General features: G+C 47.1%; 1 protein-coding gene across 2 annotated transcripts in view; it reads right to left on the bottom strand.

The window, feature by feature from the left end:
• TCTN3 (tectonic family member 3) overlaps positions 1-21,081 on the bottom strand; it is a 139,321-nt gene that overhangs the window by 12,083 nt on the left and 106,157 nt on the right. Inside the window, exons 9-12 of one of the 2 annotated variants that reach the window (XM_030208732.1) lie at positions 17,895-18,020; positions 17,615-17,722; positions 4,972-5,069; positions 4,612-4,768 (exon numbers count right to left, since the gene is read on the bottom strand). In XM_030208732.1, coding sequence (XP_030064592.1) covers positions 4,612-4,768; positions 4,972-5,069; positions 17,615-17,722; positions 17,895-18,020 — 489 coding nt within the window. The remainder of the gene's footprint in view (positions 1-4,611; positions 4,769-4,971; positions 5,070-17,614; positions 17,723-17,894; positions 18,021-21,081) is intronic. The other variant, XM_030208733.1, reaches the window with a different exon arrangement.

The raw sequence follows: 21,081 nt of genomic DNA, 5'->3' as shown, positions 1-21,081 counted from the left end.
CCGGGATGAACTCCAAAAGCGCCAACCGAATGGCTCTGAGTTCCAGGAGGTTGATAGACCACTTTGCCTCTGCAGGAGACCAGAGCCCCTGCGCTGTCCTTCCCAAGCAGTGGGCTCCCCAGCCCGACAAAGAGGCGTCCGTCGTGACGACAATCCACTCCGGGGTCACCAGAGGCATTCCCGCAGACAACTTGCCTGTCTGCATCCACCAGCTCAGCGCCTTGCGCACTGCTGGGTCCAAGGGAAGGCGCACAGCATAATCCTCCGACATCGGAGTCCAGCGCTGCAGCAGAGAGTGTTGTAGTGGTCTCATATGAGCCCTGGCCCAGGGCACTACTTCCATCGTGGCCGTCATAGAGCCCAACAGCTGCACATAGTCCCAAGCCCGAAGAGGAGAGGCTACTAGGAACTGGTCCACCTGAGCCTGAAGTTTGACAATCCGATTGTCTGGCAGGAACACTCTGCCCACTTGGGTGTCGAATCGAACTCCCAGATACTCCAGGGACTGAGTCGGGCGCAGCTGGCTCTTCTCCCAGTTGATGATCCATCCCAGGGAGCTCAAAAGAGCAACTACCCGGTCCACAGCTTTGCCGCACTCTGCATAAGAGGGGGCTCGGATCAACCAGTCGTCCAGATAAGGATGGACTTGTACTCCTTCCTTTCGCAGGAAGGCCGCGATGACCACCATTACTTTGGAGAAGGTCCGCGGAGCAGTAGCCAACCCGAAAGGGAGGGCTCTGAACTGGAAGTGTCGGCCCAGGACTGCAAAACGCAGAAAGCGTTGATGAGGAGGCCAGATGGGAATATGCAGGTACGCTTCCTTGATGTCCAAGGAAGCCAAGAACTCTCCTGCCTTCACTGCCGATATAACAGAGCGGAGAGTCTCCATGCGAAAGTGCCGCACTTTCAAGGCCCGAATGACCCCTTTGAGGTCGAGGATAGGCCGGACAGAACCTCCTTTCTTTGGTACCACAAAGTAAATGGAGTAACGTCCCTTGCCAATCTGATTTTCTGGCACCGGAACGACCGCACCCAGGCGGATCAGGTTGTCCAAGTTCTGCTGCACTGCCGCAGCTTTGACCGGAGACTTGCAGGGAGAGAGTACAAACCCGTCTCTTAAGGGTCGGCAGAACTCTAGCTTGTAGCCGTCTCTGATGACTTCCAGCACCCAAGCGTCTGAAGTTACTTTGGTCCACTCGCCCAGAAACGAGGACAGCCGTCCTCCAATCTGCACTGGGCCATGGACCAAGACCCCGTCATTGGGTACGAGACCCTGGGGGAGGACCGGAGGGCGTACCTCCGGGACGGCGGTCTCTGCGAAACGGGATGCTGCTTGGGGGAGAAGTTCCTTTTGAAGGAAGAGGGGGCAGAGGAGCCCGACTTGCCCGGGCGGTACCGACGGGCTTCTTGAAACCGTCCTCTGGAGATCCCAAGGCGAGCACTGGCCCGAGCCCTGACCTCTGGTAACCTCTTGCCCTTAGACGTGCCGAGATCGGTCACGATTTTGTCCAGCTCGACCCCAAAGAGCAGCTTGCCTTTAAAAGGCAACTTAGCCAGGCGGGACTTAGAGGCGTGGTCCACAGACCAATGTTTCAGCCAAAGCCAGCGCCGCGCAGAGACTGTCTGAGCCATGCCTTTAGCCAAGGCTCTCAAGACATCATACAGTAAGTCTGCCAAATAAGCCAAGCCCGATTCCAGGGCCGGCCAATCAGCCCTCAAGGAAGGATCCGAGGGGGAAGCCCGCTGCACAATCGTCAGGCACGCCCTGGCCACATAGGAGCCACAAACTGAGGCCTGCAAACTTAAGGCAGCCGCCTCGAAGGACGACCTTAAAGCCGCTTCCAATCTTCTGTCTTGGGCGTCCTTTAGTGCCGTGCCACCTTCCACCGGCAACGCCGTTTTCTTAGTCACCGCAGTGATCAAAGAATCCACGGTAGGCCAAACAAAGGCCTCACACTCACTTTCAGGCAAAGGATAGAGGCAGGACATAGCCCTAGCCACTTTGAGGCTCGCTTCCGGGACATCACATTGAGCCGAAATTAAGGTGTGCATGGCATCATGCACGTGGAAGGTTCTAGGCGGGCGCTTCGTCCCCAGCATAATGGCGGAGCCAACAGGGGCTGAGGGAGAGACGTCCTCCGGAGAGGAAATCTTCAAAATGCTCATGGCCTGCATTAACAGGTTGGGCAAATCCTCTGAGCGAAAGATCCGTGCTGCAGAGGGGTCATCCGCTCCATCCGAGCGGGAATCCGTCTCCTCCAAGGAATCCCCAAAGGACCGTTGGGAGAACTCAGATACGCTGCCCTCATCTACATCAGAGGAAACAGCGTCCTCTAAGGCCTGGGCATCCACCTGAGGGCGTTTACTTCCGGGGGCCTCAACCCCTTTATCGGACAAGGGAGAAGGGGCAGCGTTTTGCATAAGAAAGGCCTGATGCAGCAGCAAAATAAACTCGGGGGAGAAACCCCCCAGACTGTGCACTTCAGCAGCTTGGGCCACAGCCCTAGACGCACCCTCAACCGGCGCTCGCAAGAGCGGTGGAGAACCATGCTGCGCATCCAAGATGGCGTCCGGCGCGACACTCCTCGAAGGAGCCGCGCGGGAAGAACGGCGCTTAACTTTAGCCGCTTTTTTGCCGTCGCCCAAATCAAGGGCGGCCATGGCATGAACGTCTCCCAGCTCAAGGGCGGCCCAAGAAGAAGCCGTCCGAGCAGAGTGGCCGGCCAAGATGGCGGAGGCGAGCAGCGGGGGATGGGCGTTTATGGCGGGAAAAACCGCCGCGCTGGAGGAAGACCCAGGACACTGACCGGCCTCCAAACTGACACCCAACAAGGGCGAATCAGATTTTAAAACCCCCGCATCCCCGCTAGAAGCGCACACGCGGTCCGGGGAGCGATTCTTCGCGCCCTCGCCCTCCGACGCCATAGGCCACGTGGAGATCAATTGGGGAACCCCCTGCCCGCTATAAAAAGATAAAAATTACCTGCTTCTCGCTCCGAGCTGTAACGACCTGGTGTCCCAGTGAGTAGCTGCAATAAACGTTTAAATAAACATCGAAATAAACGCCCTTAAAGACGTTCAAAAATTTTTTTTTTTTTTTAACGGAGCCAGCGGGAGGGGGGAGAAAAGGAGGGACCTGGCGCCACCAGGTTTGCACTTGCTCAAGAAGAGCCCTCAACCCCAGGTACTCAACAAAACCTAAAGATTAGGCTTGGAGACCTAGCCAGAGCTGCTGCTGTGTGTGACCACCACCTGCTGAGATAGAGAACATACTGAGGAGTTTCCGGCAGCACATGACCACATATAGGGAGGCAAAAGGATTGCTCTCTATCTCCACCTGCTGGTAGATGGACACAACCCACCAGTCTATGGATTGATCAGCATGATGATATGGAACAAGTGATTCATGTCTACCCATTCCATTCATTATGTCATAGACCTCTATCATATCTCCCCTCAGCCATCTTTTCTCCAAGCTGACGAGCCGTAGCCGCTTTAGCCTTTCCTCACAGGGAAGTCGTCCCATCCCCTTTATCATTTTTGTCGCCCTTCTTTGTACCTTTTCCAATTCTACTATATCTTTCTATGAGATGCAGTGACCAGAATTGCACACATTATTCAAGGTGTGGTCGCACCATGAAGCAATACAAAGGTATTATAACGTCCTCATTTTTGTTTTCCATTCCTTTTCTAATAATACCTAACACTCTCACTGCTCATCATGGAGTTCTGGTGCCAATCCCCATCAGCGTTCTGGTCTTCCCCTATGCCTACAAAATTACCAGGGGGAAGAAACAACAGCCAGCTAGAGAAGCAGTTTCCTCAGTAAGGAATCTATACCTGCTTCTGCAACTCAGAGAAGAGTTCTCCTGTTTCTTTTGTTGTTGTCTGCTACCAGCTGTCCCCAAACTAGCACTCAGGGTTCCCCCTCCCCCCAAGTGGGGAGGGGAAGATGAGACACTCTCAGAATCAAGAAAGCAATAATGGGGGAGGGGGAAGAGGGATTTGGCCATTTGGGTATAGCACCCCAAGGCAATACCTGGGCCTCAAGACCCCTGACTTTTTCTTTTTCTAAAAACGTAAATTTCCTTTTCTCCTCCCCCTTCCCCCTGTCCCAAAGGGGCTCAAAGAGTTGCCTCCCCTCCCTACCCCCCCCCCCCCAACTAACTAGCCTACCTTGACCAGATCTAGACTGCAAAGGCTAGCCAACATCTACTATCTGCTGGATATTGAGAGATACTGGCTGGTTGTGAACTGCATAAGAGAGTTATAGGATCACTCTGAAGTCTCCATCTGTTGGTGGGAGTGTGTAAAGCCAAAGGTCTGGAGGGATGCTAAGGAAACCTGCCATTACACATGATCTTGCCACCTAACTATAAGCAACTCCTTATAAAATACACCCATACTGAATAACTTATAATCTGCTCCTCAACTCCAGCAATATAAAAGTATGTTTTAAGGATGCATATATTCCTAATGTATAGAGCTTTTCATCCACACTGAGCCTGTAACTATGGGTCCTATTTATGGAAACTTTTCTACATAGTAGGGGGAAACCTCTGGTAAATCACACCCTGTCTATGTTAGTGGTTGGAGGGTGGAGACTCTTACCTGCATGCTACAGTTCTGTTCCATTACCCGAGTCCAATCTTGACTTTGGCGTGGATCAGCATTACCAAACATTGCCAGGAGTTCTGGAGAGTTTTTGCCTCGCAGAGTTTGGTACAAGTGGTCATGAAATGCACTACAGGTTTCACTCTCTGTTCTACAGTAATAAAGAAAAAGAAACACACCCACACACTGAAATCACTCCACAACCAAATTCCCTCACAGCGAGAAGAGCAAAGACAGAAACAGGGAGAAAATTATAAGGAAGTTTTTAAAAACTTTTTAAATTATGAAAGTCTAACAGTGCTAAATAAAAATATTACACTGGTTAATTATAAAAGTAAAACTAATCCACAGGATTACCTGATCCAGCAGCCTGCCTTCATGTTAAATCCAAAGAGCACATCGCTTCTATCTCTGTCTGAACACATTCCATTACTGAAGCTTTGCATAATGGTTACCTGTGTAAGCAGAGGTCAAGGAAAAAGAAAAAAAAAATCCCCAACACACGATAAGGAAAATTAAGTCTTACATGCCAATTTGTTTTCCTTTTTAGTCCCTCCAGATTGGCACAGCTGGGTTATGCACTCTGACCAGCATATGGAGCCCAAGAACCAGAGACTTCTTAGAATACTTATAACTACGCTGTCCAGTCCCCTGCAAGTCAGTAATTCTCAGTCTCTAGCAGATGGTGGGCGTGGTAAGCCTGTGCAGTCCCAGTCTGAGGTTAGAGTGTGGCTCGTTCCTTGATTTAAACTTTTTTTTTTTTTAAGTACAAGTTCCCTCTTAGAACTGCCTGAGTCTATCCGTCAGCTGGACTGGGGCTGAGGTCCATGGGGGGGGGGGGGCCTCTTCTGCCCTGGGGGTGCCACACCCGGGCAGCTGGGTCCCTCCCACCCCCCTACATCCCCATTGGGGATTCTCAGTTTGTACAGTAGAGCTAAGATTATTCGGACTATCCTCTGTAGGGAGTGGTCCGGATAATCACAAATCCGGATAATTGGACATTCCTTTTTGAACAGAGAATATACTTTGATGTTGAGCATTATTTTTTGTTTTCAGTTATAAATGAGTTAAAATATCAATCTATTTGTGATGTTATAAAGCGAAGATACTTACCTGTAGCAGGTATTCTCCGAGGACAGCAGGCTTCACATTCTCACAAGTGGGTAGATGATCAGTGTCGCCTGGGAATCAGGAAGTTAGCCTGCAAAGAAAAAATTCCAGAGCCCTCTGGGGGGCACGCCGTGCCCCACCGCACATGTGCGGAGCGCCTTCGGACCCACAGCTTCTCTGCGTCTCTTCAGTTTAAAACAATAGCATAAAAAAGAAACAAATTACAAAGAAACAACTCCAAGGGCAGGTGCGCAGTGAAGCCTGCTGTCCTCGGAGAATACCTGCTATAGGTATTCTTTGCTTTCTCCGAAGACAAACAGGCTTACATTCTCACAAGTGGGGAATGCCTAGCATCCAGGCTCACCCAAAATAACAAACAATGGTCAATTAGGCCTCACAACAGCGGGACTAAATGCAGTTTAACCTGAAACAAAATGCAACTAGATGAAGGTACAGCCTGGAACAGAACGGGCCTAGGAGAGTGGAGTTGGATTCTAAACCCCAAACAGATTCTGCAACACTGACTGCCCAAACAGACTGTCGAATATCTTGCTGAAGGCAGCAGTGAGATGTGAATGTGTGGCTGTACACCACGTCGCAGCCTTGCAAATCTCTTCAACGGAGGCTGACTTTAAGTGGGCCACTGATGTGGCCATGGCTCTAACATTATGAGCTGTGACATGACCCTCTAAAGTCAGCCCAGCTTGGGCATAAGTGAAGGAAATGCAATCTGCTAGACAATTGGAAATAGTGCGTTTACTGATGGCGACTCCCCCCCTGTTGGGATCAAAAGAAACAAACAACTGGGCGGACTGTCTGAAGGGCTTTGTCTGCTCCATATAAAAGGCCAACGCTCTCTTGCAGTCCAAGGTGTGCAAGCTTCTTTTGCCATGGTCAGCTTGAGGTTGGGGAAAGAATGTTGGCAAGACAATCGACTGGTTCAGATGGAACTCAGACACCACCTTTGACAGGAACTTAGGGTGTGTGCGGAGGCCTACTCTATTGTGATTAAACTTACTATAAGGTGCATCCACTACTAAGGCCTACTGACCCTACGAGCTGAAGTAACAGCCACCAAGAAAATGACCTTCTAGGTCAAATACTTCAGGAATTCAGTGGCTCAAAGGGAGCTTTCATCAGCTGGGTGAGACCGACGTTGAGATCCTATGACACAGTCTGAGGTTTGACAGGGGTCTTTGACAAAAGCAAACCTCTCATGAGGCTCTCCAGAGATAGGCTTACCTTCTACACACTGATGATAAGCACTAATTGCACTAAGGTGAACCCTTATGGAGTTGGTCTTGAGACCACACTCCGAAAAGTATAGAAGGTATTCAAGCAGGGTCTGTGTAGGACAAGAAAGGGGGGACAACCCTCTTCCATTTAAAAGAATACCACCTCTTAGTGAAATCTTTCATGGAAGCCAGCAAGACTCGGGAGACATCCTCTGAAAAACCCAAGGAAGCAAATTCTAGACTCTCAACATCCAGGCCGTGAAAGCCAGAGACTACAGGTTGAAATGTAGAAGCGAACCCTCGTTCTGTGCGACGAGGGTCGGAAAATACTCCAATATACATGGTTCTTCGGAGGACAATTCCAGAAGAAGAGGGAACCAAATATCTCGTGGCCAGTAGGGTGCGATCAGAATCATGGTTCCGTGGTCTTGCTTGAGTTTCAACAAAGTTTTTCCCACTGGAGGTATTGGAGGATACGCATACAGAAGGTCTGCCCCCCAATGAAGCATCTGATGTTAGTCTGACATGGGCCTGAAGCCTGGAACAGAACTGAGGGGCCCTGTAATTGGACTGAGTGGCAAAAAGATCCACCGAGGGGGTGCCCCATGCTCATAAGATCTTTCGGGCTACAATCATGTTGAGAGACCACTCATGAGGCTGCATTATCCTGCTCAGTCTGTCAACCAGGCCATTGTTTACACCCGCCATATAAATGGCTTGGAGAAACATGCCATGATGGCACACCCAAAGCCACATCTGGACGGCTTCCTGACATAGAGGGCGAGATCCTGTGCCCCCTGCTTGTTGGTGTAATACATTGCAACCTGGTTGTCCATTTGAATTAGGAAAATCTGATGGGACAGCCAATCTTTGAAAGCCTTTAGAGCATTCCAGATCACTTGGAGCTCCAGGAGGTTGAAGATCCGTTTTCTGGAAAGACCAAGCTCCTTGAGAGTGGAGCCCATCTACATGAGCCCCCCACCCCGGAAGAGATGAATCCATCATCAGCACTTTTTGTAGCTGAGGAATTTGGAATGGTAGTCCCAAGGTCAGATTGGGTCGAACTGTCCACCACTGAAGGGAGCATACAAGCTCCGCTGGCACTAGGATGACATCTTCTAGATTCCTCATGGCTTGATACCACTGAGAAGCTAGGGTCCATTGAGCAGATCTCATGTGAAGTTGAGCCATGGGAGTAACATAAACTGTGGAGGCCATGTGGCCCAACAATCTCAACATCTTCCGGGCGGTGACCTGCTGAGATGTATGAACCTTGGATGCAAGGGAAAGGAGGCTGTCCGCCCGTGCCTCTGGGAGGTAGGCTTCAACATTTCTCGTATCGAGCAGGGCTCCTATGAGCTCTAATTGTTGAACAGGTTGGAGATGGGACAAACCCTAGTAGCTCCAGCACCTGAATAGTCATCCGCATGGACTCTCGGACACCGGTCTCCGAAGTGCTCTTTATCAGCCAATCATCAAGATAAGGGAACACATGAATTCCCAGTCTGCATAGCAACTACTACTAGGCATTTTGAAAATACCATGGGAGCTGATGCGAGATCAAATAGGCAATACATGGTACTGAAAGTGATGTGTTCCCAGCCGAAACTACTTCCTGTGAGCTGGGAGTATAGGGATGTGAATGTATGCATCCTTTAAGTCCAGAGAGCATAGACAATTGTTTTTCTGAATCATGGGAAGAGAAGTGCCCAGAGAAACCATCCTGAACTTTTCTCGGACTAGGAATTTGTTCAGGGCCCTTAGATCTAGGATGGGAAGCATCCTCCCTGTCTTTCTGCACAAGGGAGTACCTGGAGCAGAATCCTTGCCTTTCTTCCCCAGGTGGAACGGGTTTGACCGCATTGGTCTTTAGAAGGGCAGAGAGTTCCTCTGCAAGTACCTGCCTGTGCTGAGAGCTGAAAGAATGAGCTCTCGGTGGGCAATTTGGAGGCTTGGAAAGCAAACTGAGGTTGTACCCAAAATGGACTATTTGAAGAACCCACCGGTCAGAGGTTATGAGAGGCCACCTTTGGTGAAAAAATGTCAACCTCCCTCCAACCGGTAAGTCATCCGGCATGGACTTTGATAGTGGCTATGTTCTGCTGGAGCCAGTCAAAAGCTCATCCCTTGCTTTTGCTGGGGAGCAGCACGGTCTTGGGCACACGCTGTTGATGAGAACGAGCACGCTGGGGCTGAGTCTGTGCAGGCTAGTGAGCCGCAGAAGCATACCTAGGCCTAGAATAGGTATATGGAGCACTACGTGACCTACCAAAATACCTCCTGGATGAGGAGGTGGCTGCAGAAGACATCCGGCGGGAGAGAGAAGACATACTACTACTACTAATCATTTCTATAGTGCTACTAGACATACGCAGCGCTGTACACCTGAACATGAAGAGACAGTCCCTGCTCGACAGAGCTAAACAATCTAATTAGGACAAACAGGACAAACAAGAAATAAGGGAATATTAAAGTGAGGGTGATAAAATAAGGGTTCTGAACATGTGAATAAGGGTTAGGAGTTAAAAGCAGCACCAAAACGGTGGGCTTTAAGCTTAGATTTGAAGACGGCCTGAGATGGAGCTTGAAGTACTGGCTCAGGAAGTCTATTCTAGGCATATGGAGCAGCAAAATAAAAGGAACGGAGTCTGGAGTTAGCAGTGGAGGAGAAGGGTGCAGATAAGAGAGATTTACCCAGAAAACGGAGTTCCCGGGGAGGAATGTAGGGAGAGATTTATTTATTTATTTATTTGTTACATTTATATCCCACATTTTCCCACCTATTTGCAGGCTCAATGTGGCTTACAAAGTACCGTAATGTTGTTTGCCATTTCGGTTGATAACAAATACAAGATTGTGTTGTGGTCAAATGAGGTAGAAGTGAATCAGGTGTGGTTATCCCACACCAGGGTACAATAAGGTTGTATACTAAGGGAGTTACATAGGTGACATTTTTGTTACGGAATGCTACTGGCTGAGTTACTCCAATTTGTGGAAGAACTTAATGGATGTTATCCTACCATCAAGTTTGACTGTAATTTCTATTATGAACATTTTAATTTTCTAGATGTGTGGATTAAAAAAAGAAGGCAGTTATCTGAGCACAGAAGTTTATTCCAAACCCACATATAGAAATTTTTTTTTAGCATATAAAAGTATGCATCTGGTTCATCTTAAGAACAGTTGTCCCTTTTCACAATTTTTAAGATATAGGAGAATATGTGGCACTACCCAACAAGCGTGGAGAGGTACTGAGGAGCTGCAGAGTGAATGCCCTTATAGGTCAATAAGAGGAGTTTGAACTGTATGCAGAAACGGATAGGAAGCCAATGAAGTGACTTGAGAAGAGGGCTAATATGAGCATAACGACTGGCGGAATATTAGTCATGCAGCAGAATTTTGAACAGATTGAAGAGGAGAGAGATGGCTAAGTGGGAGACCTATGAGAAGCAATAGTCTAAGCGAGAAGTGATAAGAGTGTGGATAAGGGTTCTGGTAGTGTGCTCAGAAGGGGTGAATTTTGGTGATATTATAGAGAAAGAAACGAAAGGTTTTAGCAGTCTGCTGAATATGTGCAGAGAAGGAAAGGGAGGAGTCGAAGATGACCCCAAGGTTACAAGCTGATGAGACAGGAAGGATGAGAGTGTTATCCACAGAAACAGAGAATGGGGGAGGAGGAGAGGTTGGTTTAGGGGGAAAGATAAGAAGCTCAGTCTTGGTCATGTTTAGTTTCAGATGGTGCTGAGACATCCAGGCAGCAATGTCAGACAGGCAGGCTGATACTTTGGCCTGGATTTCAGCTGAGATTTCTGGTGTGGAGAGGTAGATCTGGGAGTCATCAGCATAAAGATGATACTGAAAACCATGGGATGAGATCAGAGTACCAAGAGAAGAAGTATAAATGGAGAAAAGAAGAGGTCCCAGGACAGATCCCTGAGGTACACCAACTGACAGTGGGATAGAAGCAGAAGAGGATCCACTAGAGTATACACTAAAGGTATGCTGGGAGAGATAAGAAGAAAACCAGGAAAGAACAGAGCCCTGAAATCCAAGTGAGGACTGCGTATCAAGGAGTAGGCTGTGATCAACAGTGTCAAAAGCAGCAGACAGATCGAGAAGGATGAGGATAGAATAGAGACCTCTGGATCTGGCCAGGAACAGATCATTGTAGACTTTAGCAAGCGCTGTTTCAGTTGAATGAAGGGAGCGAAAGCCAGATTGAAGTGGATCAAGACATAGCCTGTGTGCTTTTTTTTTTTTTTTTAAATCTGGTCAGCTTCCTCTTCAACCTTCTCTCCGAAAAGGTTGTCCCCTGGGCAAGGGGCATCCGCCATTCTCTGCTGAACCGAATGGTCCAGGTCAAAACACGCAGCCATGAGAGTCTGCGCATTGCTATACCTTGGGCAGAGATTCTGGATGCCACATCAAAAGTGTCGTAAGTGCCCTTGGCCAAGAACTTGCGACACACCTTCTGCTGCTTGACCAACTGGTGAAAAGGTTCGGCCTGCTCTGGAGGGTGCACATTGACCAAGTCGGACAGCTGCCTCACCGAGTTCCGTAAGTAGACGCTCGTGAAGAGCTGGTAAGACTGAATATGGGCGATAAGCATAGCAGCCTGATACATCTTTCTCCCAAAAGAGTCCAGGATTCTAGCTTCCCTACCTGGGGGAGCCAGGCACAGTCCATAGTACTCCTGGCCTTTTTGAGAGCGGCATCCACCACCAAGGAGTCGTGGGGTAACTGAGACCTCGCCAAACCAGGTTCCCCGTGGATCCGATACGGAGTATCAATTTTCTTGGGGACCACAGGGACAGACAACCCAGTTCCGTACAAGGACTGCATTGAATACCTCATGGAGAGGCGACCTCACTGCCTCCTTAGGTGGAAAGGTGTAGTCCAGGACCTTGAGCATCTTAGCCCTGGGCTCATCCTCCACTTATATGTGGAAAGGAATAGCCTCCGCCATTTCCCATACAAAGGAGGTGAAGGAGAGATTTTCCGGTGGAGACAGTCCTGTGCAGAAGGAATGGATCCTCAGCAGCTTAGCTGAAATTGGGTGGCGGAGCAGTTGGGGGGAAGAGGGGGTGGTGGTTAGGAGGCGAGGATAGGGGAGGGCAGACTTATACGGTCTGTACCAGAGCCGGTGATGGGAGGCGGGACTGGTGGTTGGGAGGCGGGAAATACTGCTGGGCAGACTTATATGGTCTGTGCCCTGAAAAGGACAGGTACAAATTCAAGGTAAGGTATACACATATGAGTTTGTCATGGGCAGACTGGATGGACCATGCAGGTCTTTTTCTGCCATCATCTACTATGTTACTATGTTACTCTCAGGTGGAGGGGAAGCCTTAGAAGGGATCTCATAGGACTCATCGGAGGAAAAGTACCTGGGATCCTCTTCAGATTTCCACAAGCGCTCCTCTTCAGTATCGGAGAGCACTTACCTCAGTGATGTCCGAGACCAGGCCCATCTCGATGTGGAGGAACTATGTCCTCGAGAGCAGTGTCGAGGAGCCGGCTCTTGCCTCACCAGCAGTGAAGCTTCCTCCACCAACGTCGGAGAACCAGCATGGGTGGCAATCGACACCGGTGTCAGAGACCGAACCGCGGGCTGGGGGGTCAGGCGGGGCCGCAGCAGAAGGCATGGCAGGCGCAGGCACCACCGATGAACATCGCTGCATCAATCCCTCCAAGAGCTCTGGGAACAAGGCCCGGATACGCTCATCGAGAGCCGCCATCGGTAAAGGCTAAGGGGCTGGTGTGAGCTCAGGTTGCCGAACCGCCTGGAGTGCAGGAGCAAGATCTTGGCTGCTGGGAGAGATGCACATTGGCACCGAAAGAGAGCAGTCCTCCCGGCGTCAATGGTTTTCGGGTGCTGAGTCCCTCGGCGTCCTGGAGCTCCCAGCACCATGTGTCAGAGATCAGTGTCGGTGCTTCTTGGCCTTTGCCCAATGCACTTCATCCAAACTCCTCGGTACCAATGAGGACAACGTCGAACCCTCACGTCGCCTCGTTGTCGGGTCCGACGATGGCCGGTCCTGGGGGACCTGCATAACAGGAGGACTCGAGGCAGGTGGGGACCCACTCGACACCTCGCTGCTCCCAGTGTCTCTGGGTCTCGCAGCAACCATCCCTACCTCGATTCCCAACTCCGATGCTTCCTTCGATGTTGACGCCAACCTCGTTGCCGACGCAGAAGAACCAGACCAAGCTCCAAAACGTTTTTCGCGTTGAGCTTCTTGGGAAATTTGTGTCCTTTTCTTCATACAAAGGCAAAGGACACAGTTTGCCAGGCTATGGTTGGGCCCAAAGAACTGAATACACCAAAAATGTGTATCGGTACCCAAGATGGTCTGGTTGTACTGGGAGCAACGCTTGAAGCCACTGGGAGTCTTCGATGACATGGAAGGGAAAATGGCTCCGGCAAAATTAAAGGTCACAATTGTGCCTGAAAAAGAGGGTAAGGAACAAAAATAGGAACACCGTCCAAGCAGGCCTAAAAGGGGGCCCTTGATGAAAACAAGAAAACTTAAACGCAAGGAAAAAAACAAAACTAAGAAGGGAAAGGATTTTTTTTTAAATAATGAAGAAAAAGAACATAAAAAACAAAATACAGCGCCGAAAACATGGTAAAGGCTCTTCCCGGACATGTGAGGTGCAACGGATGACAGAGCTACTTCCTCTCATAGAAAAGAAGAAACTGAAGAGACACGGAGACGCTGTGGATGGGAAGACACTCCATGAATGCGCGGGGGTGGGGGTGGGCACTGCATGTGCCCCTGAAGGCTCTGGAATTTTTTCTTTGCTGGATTCCCGGCCGATGTAGATCGCCTACCCACTTGTGAGAATGTAAGCCTATTTGTCCTTGGAGAACATTTTTTACTGTATATAATGTATAATGTGATAACTATGATACAGAGATTATGATTTAAAAAATGGAAAAGATAAGGAACAGAAGCAATCCGGATAACTGGACATCCAGATAATCGGAGTTCGGATAATCCGCGTTCTACCGTATCAGCTATACTCCTGTGCTTTGGTGTAGAGAGTCAGCTTAGAGAGCTGTAGGTCTGCTGATAGAGTTGTCCAAAAAAAAAAAAAAAGTTGCTTGAAGTGTACTTGCCTTCCCCCTCACAGTGCTCAGGCTTGGGGTTGAGGTTCTTTGCTCCAGGGATCGGGGTGTAGCGCGTCGGTGCCCTTGCTGGTCATTGGATGGGATCCAGTGGGGACCATTTCCCGAGTTCACAGCATGTGCTCGGCTGGGATGAATTCAGACTGGCTGAAGTGTTCATGCCAGGGGGCTCATCAGGCAGGTAGTTGCAAATATTGCATTTGCTATAGAAGCTCCGATTCTGCAGCAGTAGCTTCCTGGGGTCAGGCCGAGCAGGAGACTCCAGAGGATTCGAGAGAAAATGGAGGGCCTGGTGAGTCTAGCGCCATAGCAGCCCTGCCTGTGGTGGGAACCACCTCCATTTTGTCTCTACAGTCGGGGAGAGAGCAGCCCCCGCACCTGGATCTGATGGCTCCTGGTTTGGGTGAGGCAGAGTCTAGGAGCTTTCCAGTGCCTCCTAAAATTGATTTTTCTCCTGAGTTTGTGTTGACCATGTACAAGGTCTTTTGCACCTGCACAGCTGAGGTTTCAGCTTCTCCACCTCCAGAGGAGCTGTATGGAAAGTCTCCTTCTCCTCCTCCCAAACATCCAAAAAGGATCTGGGAGGAAGAAGAGGTGATGGAGGAGATTTCGCTTGTATTTGAGGAAGGTCAGAGATGGTCTGATGAGGAACAGGCTGATAATGGGGAGCTGGTGGAGGACTCCTGGATGGAAGAACTGCCCCCTGGAGAGGATGCTTCAGTTGTCTGGGTCTTTCATAGGGACAAATTGCAAGAGCTTATCAGCCAGGTTTCTTTGGTGTTGATCCTAAGGAAGCACTGAGTAAGGTGAACCCTTGCTGAAGTGCATTAGGAAATTCTCCTGTCTTTTCTTATGCATCAGGACATTAGGGAGGTTATCCAGGCCCAATGGAACTCACCTGACGCCCCTTTCAGGGTGGCTCGGTTGTTGGTGTGTCTGTATCCTATTCCGGACCATGACAGGGAGTCTCTTAGGCCTCCGGTGGTGGATGCCGTGGTTTTGGCAGTTAGAAAGACTACCATGCCAGTGGATGGTGATATAGCCTTGAGAGGCCCGCAGGATCGTAGGATGGAGTCACCCTTGAAGCAGAATTTTGATGTTGCGGCCCTGGCAGTACAGGCTTCTATATGCAATGGTCTGGTAGCTCAGGCGTGTTTCTGCTGGTCTAAGTAGGTTCTTGGTCAGTCCACTGATGATTGGGCTTTGGTGGACCAGGAGGTGGCCAAGCTTGAAATGGGTTCTCTTTTCTTTGTGCTTAACATGCTAAACCAAACAGAGAACCTCCCCCCCCCCCCAACCAAACCACAGTGATACCTTGGTTTTCGTTGATAATCCGTCCGAAAACAATCGGCAAAATCCAAAACCGACGAAAACCGAGGCAATTATTTCCATATGAATCAATGTAAATCCAATTAATTCGTTCTAGATAGTACTACTACTACAAATAGCATTTATATAGCGCTACCAGACGCATGCAGCGCTGAACACTTGACATAGAGAGACAGTCCCTGCTCAAACAGCTTACAATCTAGGTAAAACAGACAGACAACACATTACAGGCAAGGGAATTACAGGGTAGAAAGGAACAGGGAGGTACTCCAAAATACATACCAAAAACACATTTTATAGAGAATATAGTGTTTAATACTAAAAACAATAAGAAATTAATATAAAATGAATATAAAAGACTAATGTAAAGAATAAATGAACATTTAACATGGCATTTACCTTTCTGAATACTCTTCTTGGCGTATGGAAGAGGGTGAAGAGGGAAGAGGTGTAGATATTATTGTTTGGAAGGGTGATCCCCCCCATAAAGACCTTAGGTATCAAGGCACTATCTGGGGTTACTTCCCTTCTTGGTCTTTTGGCACTAGGACCAGTTTCAGAATCAGTGGGCCCATGTCGCACAAGAAAGTTGTCCAAAGAGGTCTGTTTCTGCCGCCTCTAAGATTTGCCTAAAATGGGTCAAAATATTATCATTAAACAAGTTGCAGACACGGCCTGCAACAGCTTTGTCTGTGTGATTTTTCTCCAAAAAACCCCTGTACCTTACTCCACATGAAGAAGATGTCCTTAATCTCTGAAGAAGGCACATTCTCCCTTGTCTCTTCCTCCTCATCTGAGCAGGAGAATGCGTGGGTCGCCTTTTGTTTTTGCAAAATTAGGAGCGAGGTCACGTGGGCACACCGACGAAATCTGAGGCAACTGACGAAATCCAAGACAAATTTTTCGTGGAAAAAATCGACAGAAACCAAAACCGACGACAACCGAAGTCAACGAAAACCGAACTATTACTGTAAATGAAATTCTGAGCAACTTCTCCCTTTCCCTTCTACCACTATACCATAAACATAAACTAAAATTTTTACATGAAGCACATTATTTCCCAGTACTTAGTCTCTCCTCTTCCTCTATCACTCAGGTCAATAGCTTCCAGCAAACTGGACATGTGGACCATTCCTTCTCGACCTTGAACTCTACATAGAGACTGCTGGTTATCAGAACGGGAGAGTCTCAGGAGACAGAATGCGAGGTGTGTAGGGAGTGGCTGTCTGTATGTGAGCAAGGACTCAAAAGAAGAATATAGGATGTGTGGAGAGTGACTGCTTAGGTGAAAGTGAAATCTCACAGCAGGGATTCCCAAACTTTTCAAGAAGGGTGCTATACTGAAGAAACAAGCTAAAGAAGAGAATCAATTTACACAGACATCATATTAAACATCACAATGCCAACCAGGATGTTACCTCTGTAGGACAGCACTTTACAAAACCAGAACACTGCATCAATGATTTTATGGTGAGAATACTAAAAGGAAATTTTAAGACAATCCAGGAATGTAAAACCTTTGAAGTCAAAATGGTAAAATATTTTGACACCCCCAGACAGGAAGTAACAAAGATCTGGGTTTCCTATCTCATTATAAACCATAAAATTCTACTGCTTTGTCACCCTCGTATCACCCATCCATCTCTCCCTCTCACCCATCCAATTTTCCCTGTTTCACACCTAACCCACCCCACCCTCTTACTGTAAAGACTGTCATTGGAATGCTTTTGTGTTTCACTTATATATTCTGATATGTCAACATTTGCTCATTTCTGATCTGAAAAAGAAGGGTTGCCTTCGAAAGCTAATCAAAAAATGTATTGTTAGTCCCATAAAAAGGTATCATCTTATTTTCTTTTCAATGTTTTGATTTATTTCTATTTATTACCATTAAGAAGGCCAAATAAGCCCCTTCAGCTTAAAATGTTCTGTATCAAAGTTGAGGCCCCCCTCTGAGTTTGTCACCATGACATTCTACCATTACTTTCCTTAGCTGATAAAATCTGGAAACCATATCAGCCTTGCTGCCTTTACTGCTGTTCGGCATGGGAAAATAAAAAAAGGACAACTTTTTCCATAGACTAGGTTCAGTCATTGGCAGGAAAAGTATAGCAAGCTGATAGTTTGGGGACCGTGCCTCACAGGAAACACAAAACAGCGTAGAAATGCAATCAAAGCTGTGGTGGTAGGATACAGGCTGCTTGCTGTCTGAAACTGAAGTTAGGACTGGGGTTCCTGTGATATAGCCAGGGTTCCCACTCCGAAGAAAAGCAGCAGAGGATGTGAGATTCTGCTGTACTGACTGGCAGGGGGGAAAAAAACCATTTTAAAAAAGGATTTGGAAAAAAAAAAAAAAAAAAAGCAAAAAAGGTCAACATCAGACAGTATGGAGAAAGACACAGGCAAACAAAGGCAAAGGCTGGAGAAGAAAACACAAGAAAGAGAGAGGGTGTAAAAATCCACCCCTTTCCTGCCCTAAAGAGGAGGTTGAAATGCTGCTGCAGGGAGGCGCCTGGATCTCCAGAGATGTTGGTCAATATGAAGATTGCTGAAATGTTTTGGATCCCCTGGGTACCATTGTACACAATCTCATAGGTCACCTGTGTAAAGTCAAAAACAAAAAAAGAGAAAGTAATGACATCTGCTCATATCAAACAACACCTGAATTACTGTGTGGTATTTTACAATGCTTATGTCCAATCTGACGAAGGGCAACCTTCGAGAGCTAATCAAGAAATGTATTAAGTTATGTCCAATAAAAAAAGGTATCATTTTATTTTATTTTCCATGTTTTACTTTGTTTGATTTCTATTGATAACCTTTAAGAGTGGACTAACACGGCTACCACACCTCTCTACTTAAGATGGAAGATACCGCATACAGTCGCATGAAAAAGCAAATGAACAAACTTTTGGAAAAAGAAACAAAAGTGAACCGTCATCTTTATTTTCTGACAACCTGCAAGAAGAATGACATCATTCCCAAAGGACTGAGGATCAAAAATCCTTTGGCTACTACTTACAATTCTGACTATGCAGAGGAACTCTGCAAACGCACTAGTCAGAAACTAAGAAATGAAGTTATACATCAACTCTACAAGAAAAAGAGAATAATACAAACCCAAAGGGATGAAATCATGAGGAACATGGAGGAACTACATTCACACCGTATGAACCAACTTAAAGAGGACCTGCATTACATCCAAGGAGAAAAACAATACATTGCAATCCGCAAAAAAGAAATAAAGCTGTCTTCTCTCCTGCAGAATCACAGAGAGAGAAACAGGTCGTCCTGGAACAGCTACAGCTATAAAGAACCAACATCCCCAGACACCTTGGAGCCACTTGGATATACCTCTGAGGCATGTGAAAATCAGAGCCCAAACAAACCAGGGAATACTGATCACACCTCTAGAAATGCAGATCAGATGGGGATAATAAAACCTCTCGGACCATCAACTATCACAGCATGAAGTCTCTGTACTCTCCAAAGGGCTCTCATTTTGCCCATCCAACAAACTGGATGAAATCCAACTATATTCAGACCTAGAAGAATTCTTTAGAAAAATGCGTCTTAAAGCACATTTCCACAATAGAGGGACCCCCAACAGACCAGAATACAGTCTGAAACAAAAGAACACTTATTTCACCCCACAGGAGGGACACAACTACAAGCTGGATAATTACATAGAAAGTTTCAGACATAGGGTAAAAGCACAACTTTCCAACAAACAAACGAGGATTCTGTACAATCTTACCCCACCAGAAAGAGCGGCCATAAGAACTCTACAAACTAATGAACGCATTATCATCAAACCCACAGACAAAGGAGGCGCAGTGGTAATTATGGACACGCAAAAATACATTGAAGAGGGGCACAGACAGCTCTCAGACAACACATACTACAGGAAACTAACTGAAGACCCCACACAGGATTATACAAAGCAGCTAAAAGATCTTATCAGAACATTTCCTACACAAGCGCAGCCACACCTGAAGAAACTCATACCAAACCAGCCTTCTGTGGGCACATTCTATATGCTACCCAAAATCCACAAACCTGGAAACCCTGGCAGACCAATCATATCAGGTATTGGCACACTCACGGAGGAAATATTTGGATTCATAGAGGGAATTCTGAAACCTCTCGTGCACAAAACTAACAGCTTCGTACAAGACACCACAGACTTTCTGAATAAATTGAAAAATATCAAGCAATTACCACCAAACACCCTTCTGGTCACGATGGATCTAGAATCACTATACAGCAACTTTCCACATACGGACGGCATAGCTGCATGTGGGAGACTCCTAAAAACATCCACACTGGACCATCAATACTCACCAGAAACTATTACAAAATTAATCAAATGTATTTTAACTCACAACTACTTCCGCTTCAACAATGATATCTATCTACAAATAATGGGCACTGCGATGGGCACCAGGACAGCACCCCAATATGCCAACCTTTTTATGGCTGAGCTGGAAGAGACATTTCTGAATACATACCAGACCAAACCTCTAAAATACTACTGGTACATCGATGACATTTTTATGATTTGGACAGAGGGGGAAGAAACTCTGAAACAATTTTACTATTAAGACACCTTGAAATCCTGACCACATCCTTCAAACAGAAAGGCTACAACCCCAAAATAATCTCCAGGAATATTGCCTCCTCCCTCAAAACACCCAGGGAAAATCTGCTACAGTACAAAGAAAAGAAAGCCACAGACAGAATCCCCCTTGTAGTTACATACAACCCAGAGCTGGAGAAACTGAGGAAAATCATAAGAGACCTACAGCCTCTACTCCAGGAGGATGAATTACTGAAAGAGATATTCCCATCCCCACCAGTGCTGGCCTTCCAACAGCCACCCAACTTAAAACACAAACTAATCAGAAGTAAACTCCCAACACAGACTGAAAAAGAAAAGGGCACGTTTCCCTGTAACAGATCCAGCTGCAAGCTATGCCAAAACATTTCACAGGACCCCACAGTCATTCACAAAGGAAAAACATTCAACATAAAGGAATCTTTCACATGCTCATCTTCCAATGTGGTATATATCATTCAGTGTAAAAAATGTAACGAAGGATGCTATATTGGAGAAACAGGCCAGATGCTTAAGACAAGATTCAATTTACATAGACACAACATGAAGAAAGCTGGTGCCAGGCAGATTCCCACCCCTGTGGGTCAACACTTTACAGGACCAGGACACTGCACCAGTGATTTCATAGTAAGAATCCTGAAGGGTAACTTTAAAACAATACAGGAACGTAAGACCTTTGAAGTCAGAATGATTGAATATTTTGACACCCAACAGACAGGACTTAACAAGGATCTGGGTTTTCTAGCCCATTATAAACCATAAAGTTGTATTTCTCTGTTTATCACTCTCCTCTCACGTACCCACACCCATCCTGTTAGACTATCAATGAAATGAAATGCTTTGATGTACCCATGCATACCCTCCTATATATACTATCAACTAACACATTTGCTTATTTCCGATCGGACGAAGAAGGGCAACCTTCGAAAGCTAATCAAGAAATGTATTAAGTTATGTCCAATAAAAAAGGTATCATCTTATTTTCTTTTCCATGTTTTATTTTGTTTGATTTCTATTGATAACAAGGTAGAAAGAGAAAGTAA

This window comes from Microcaecilia unicolor, chromosome 7 (assembly GCF_901765095.1).
Source record: "Microcaecilia unicolor chromosome 7, aMicUni1.1, whole genome shotgun sequence".
NCBI lineage: Eukaryota > Metazoa > Chordata > Amphibia > Gymnophiona > Siphonopidae > Microcaecilia > Microcaecilia unicolor.
Note: the sequence above shows the minus strand (reverse complement) of the source record. Positions and strands in the feature narration are given on the sequence as shown.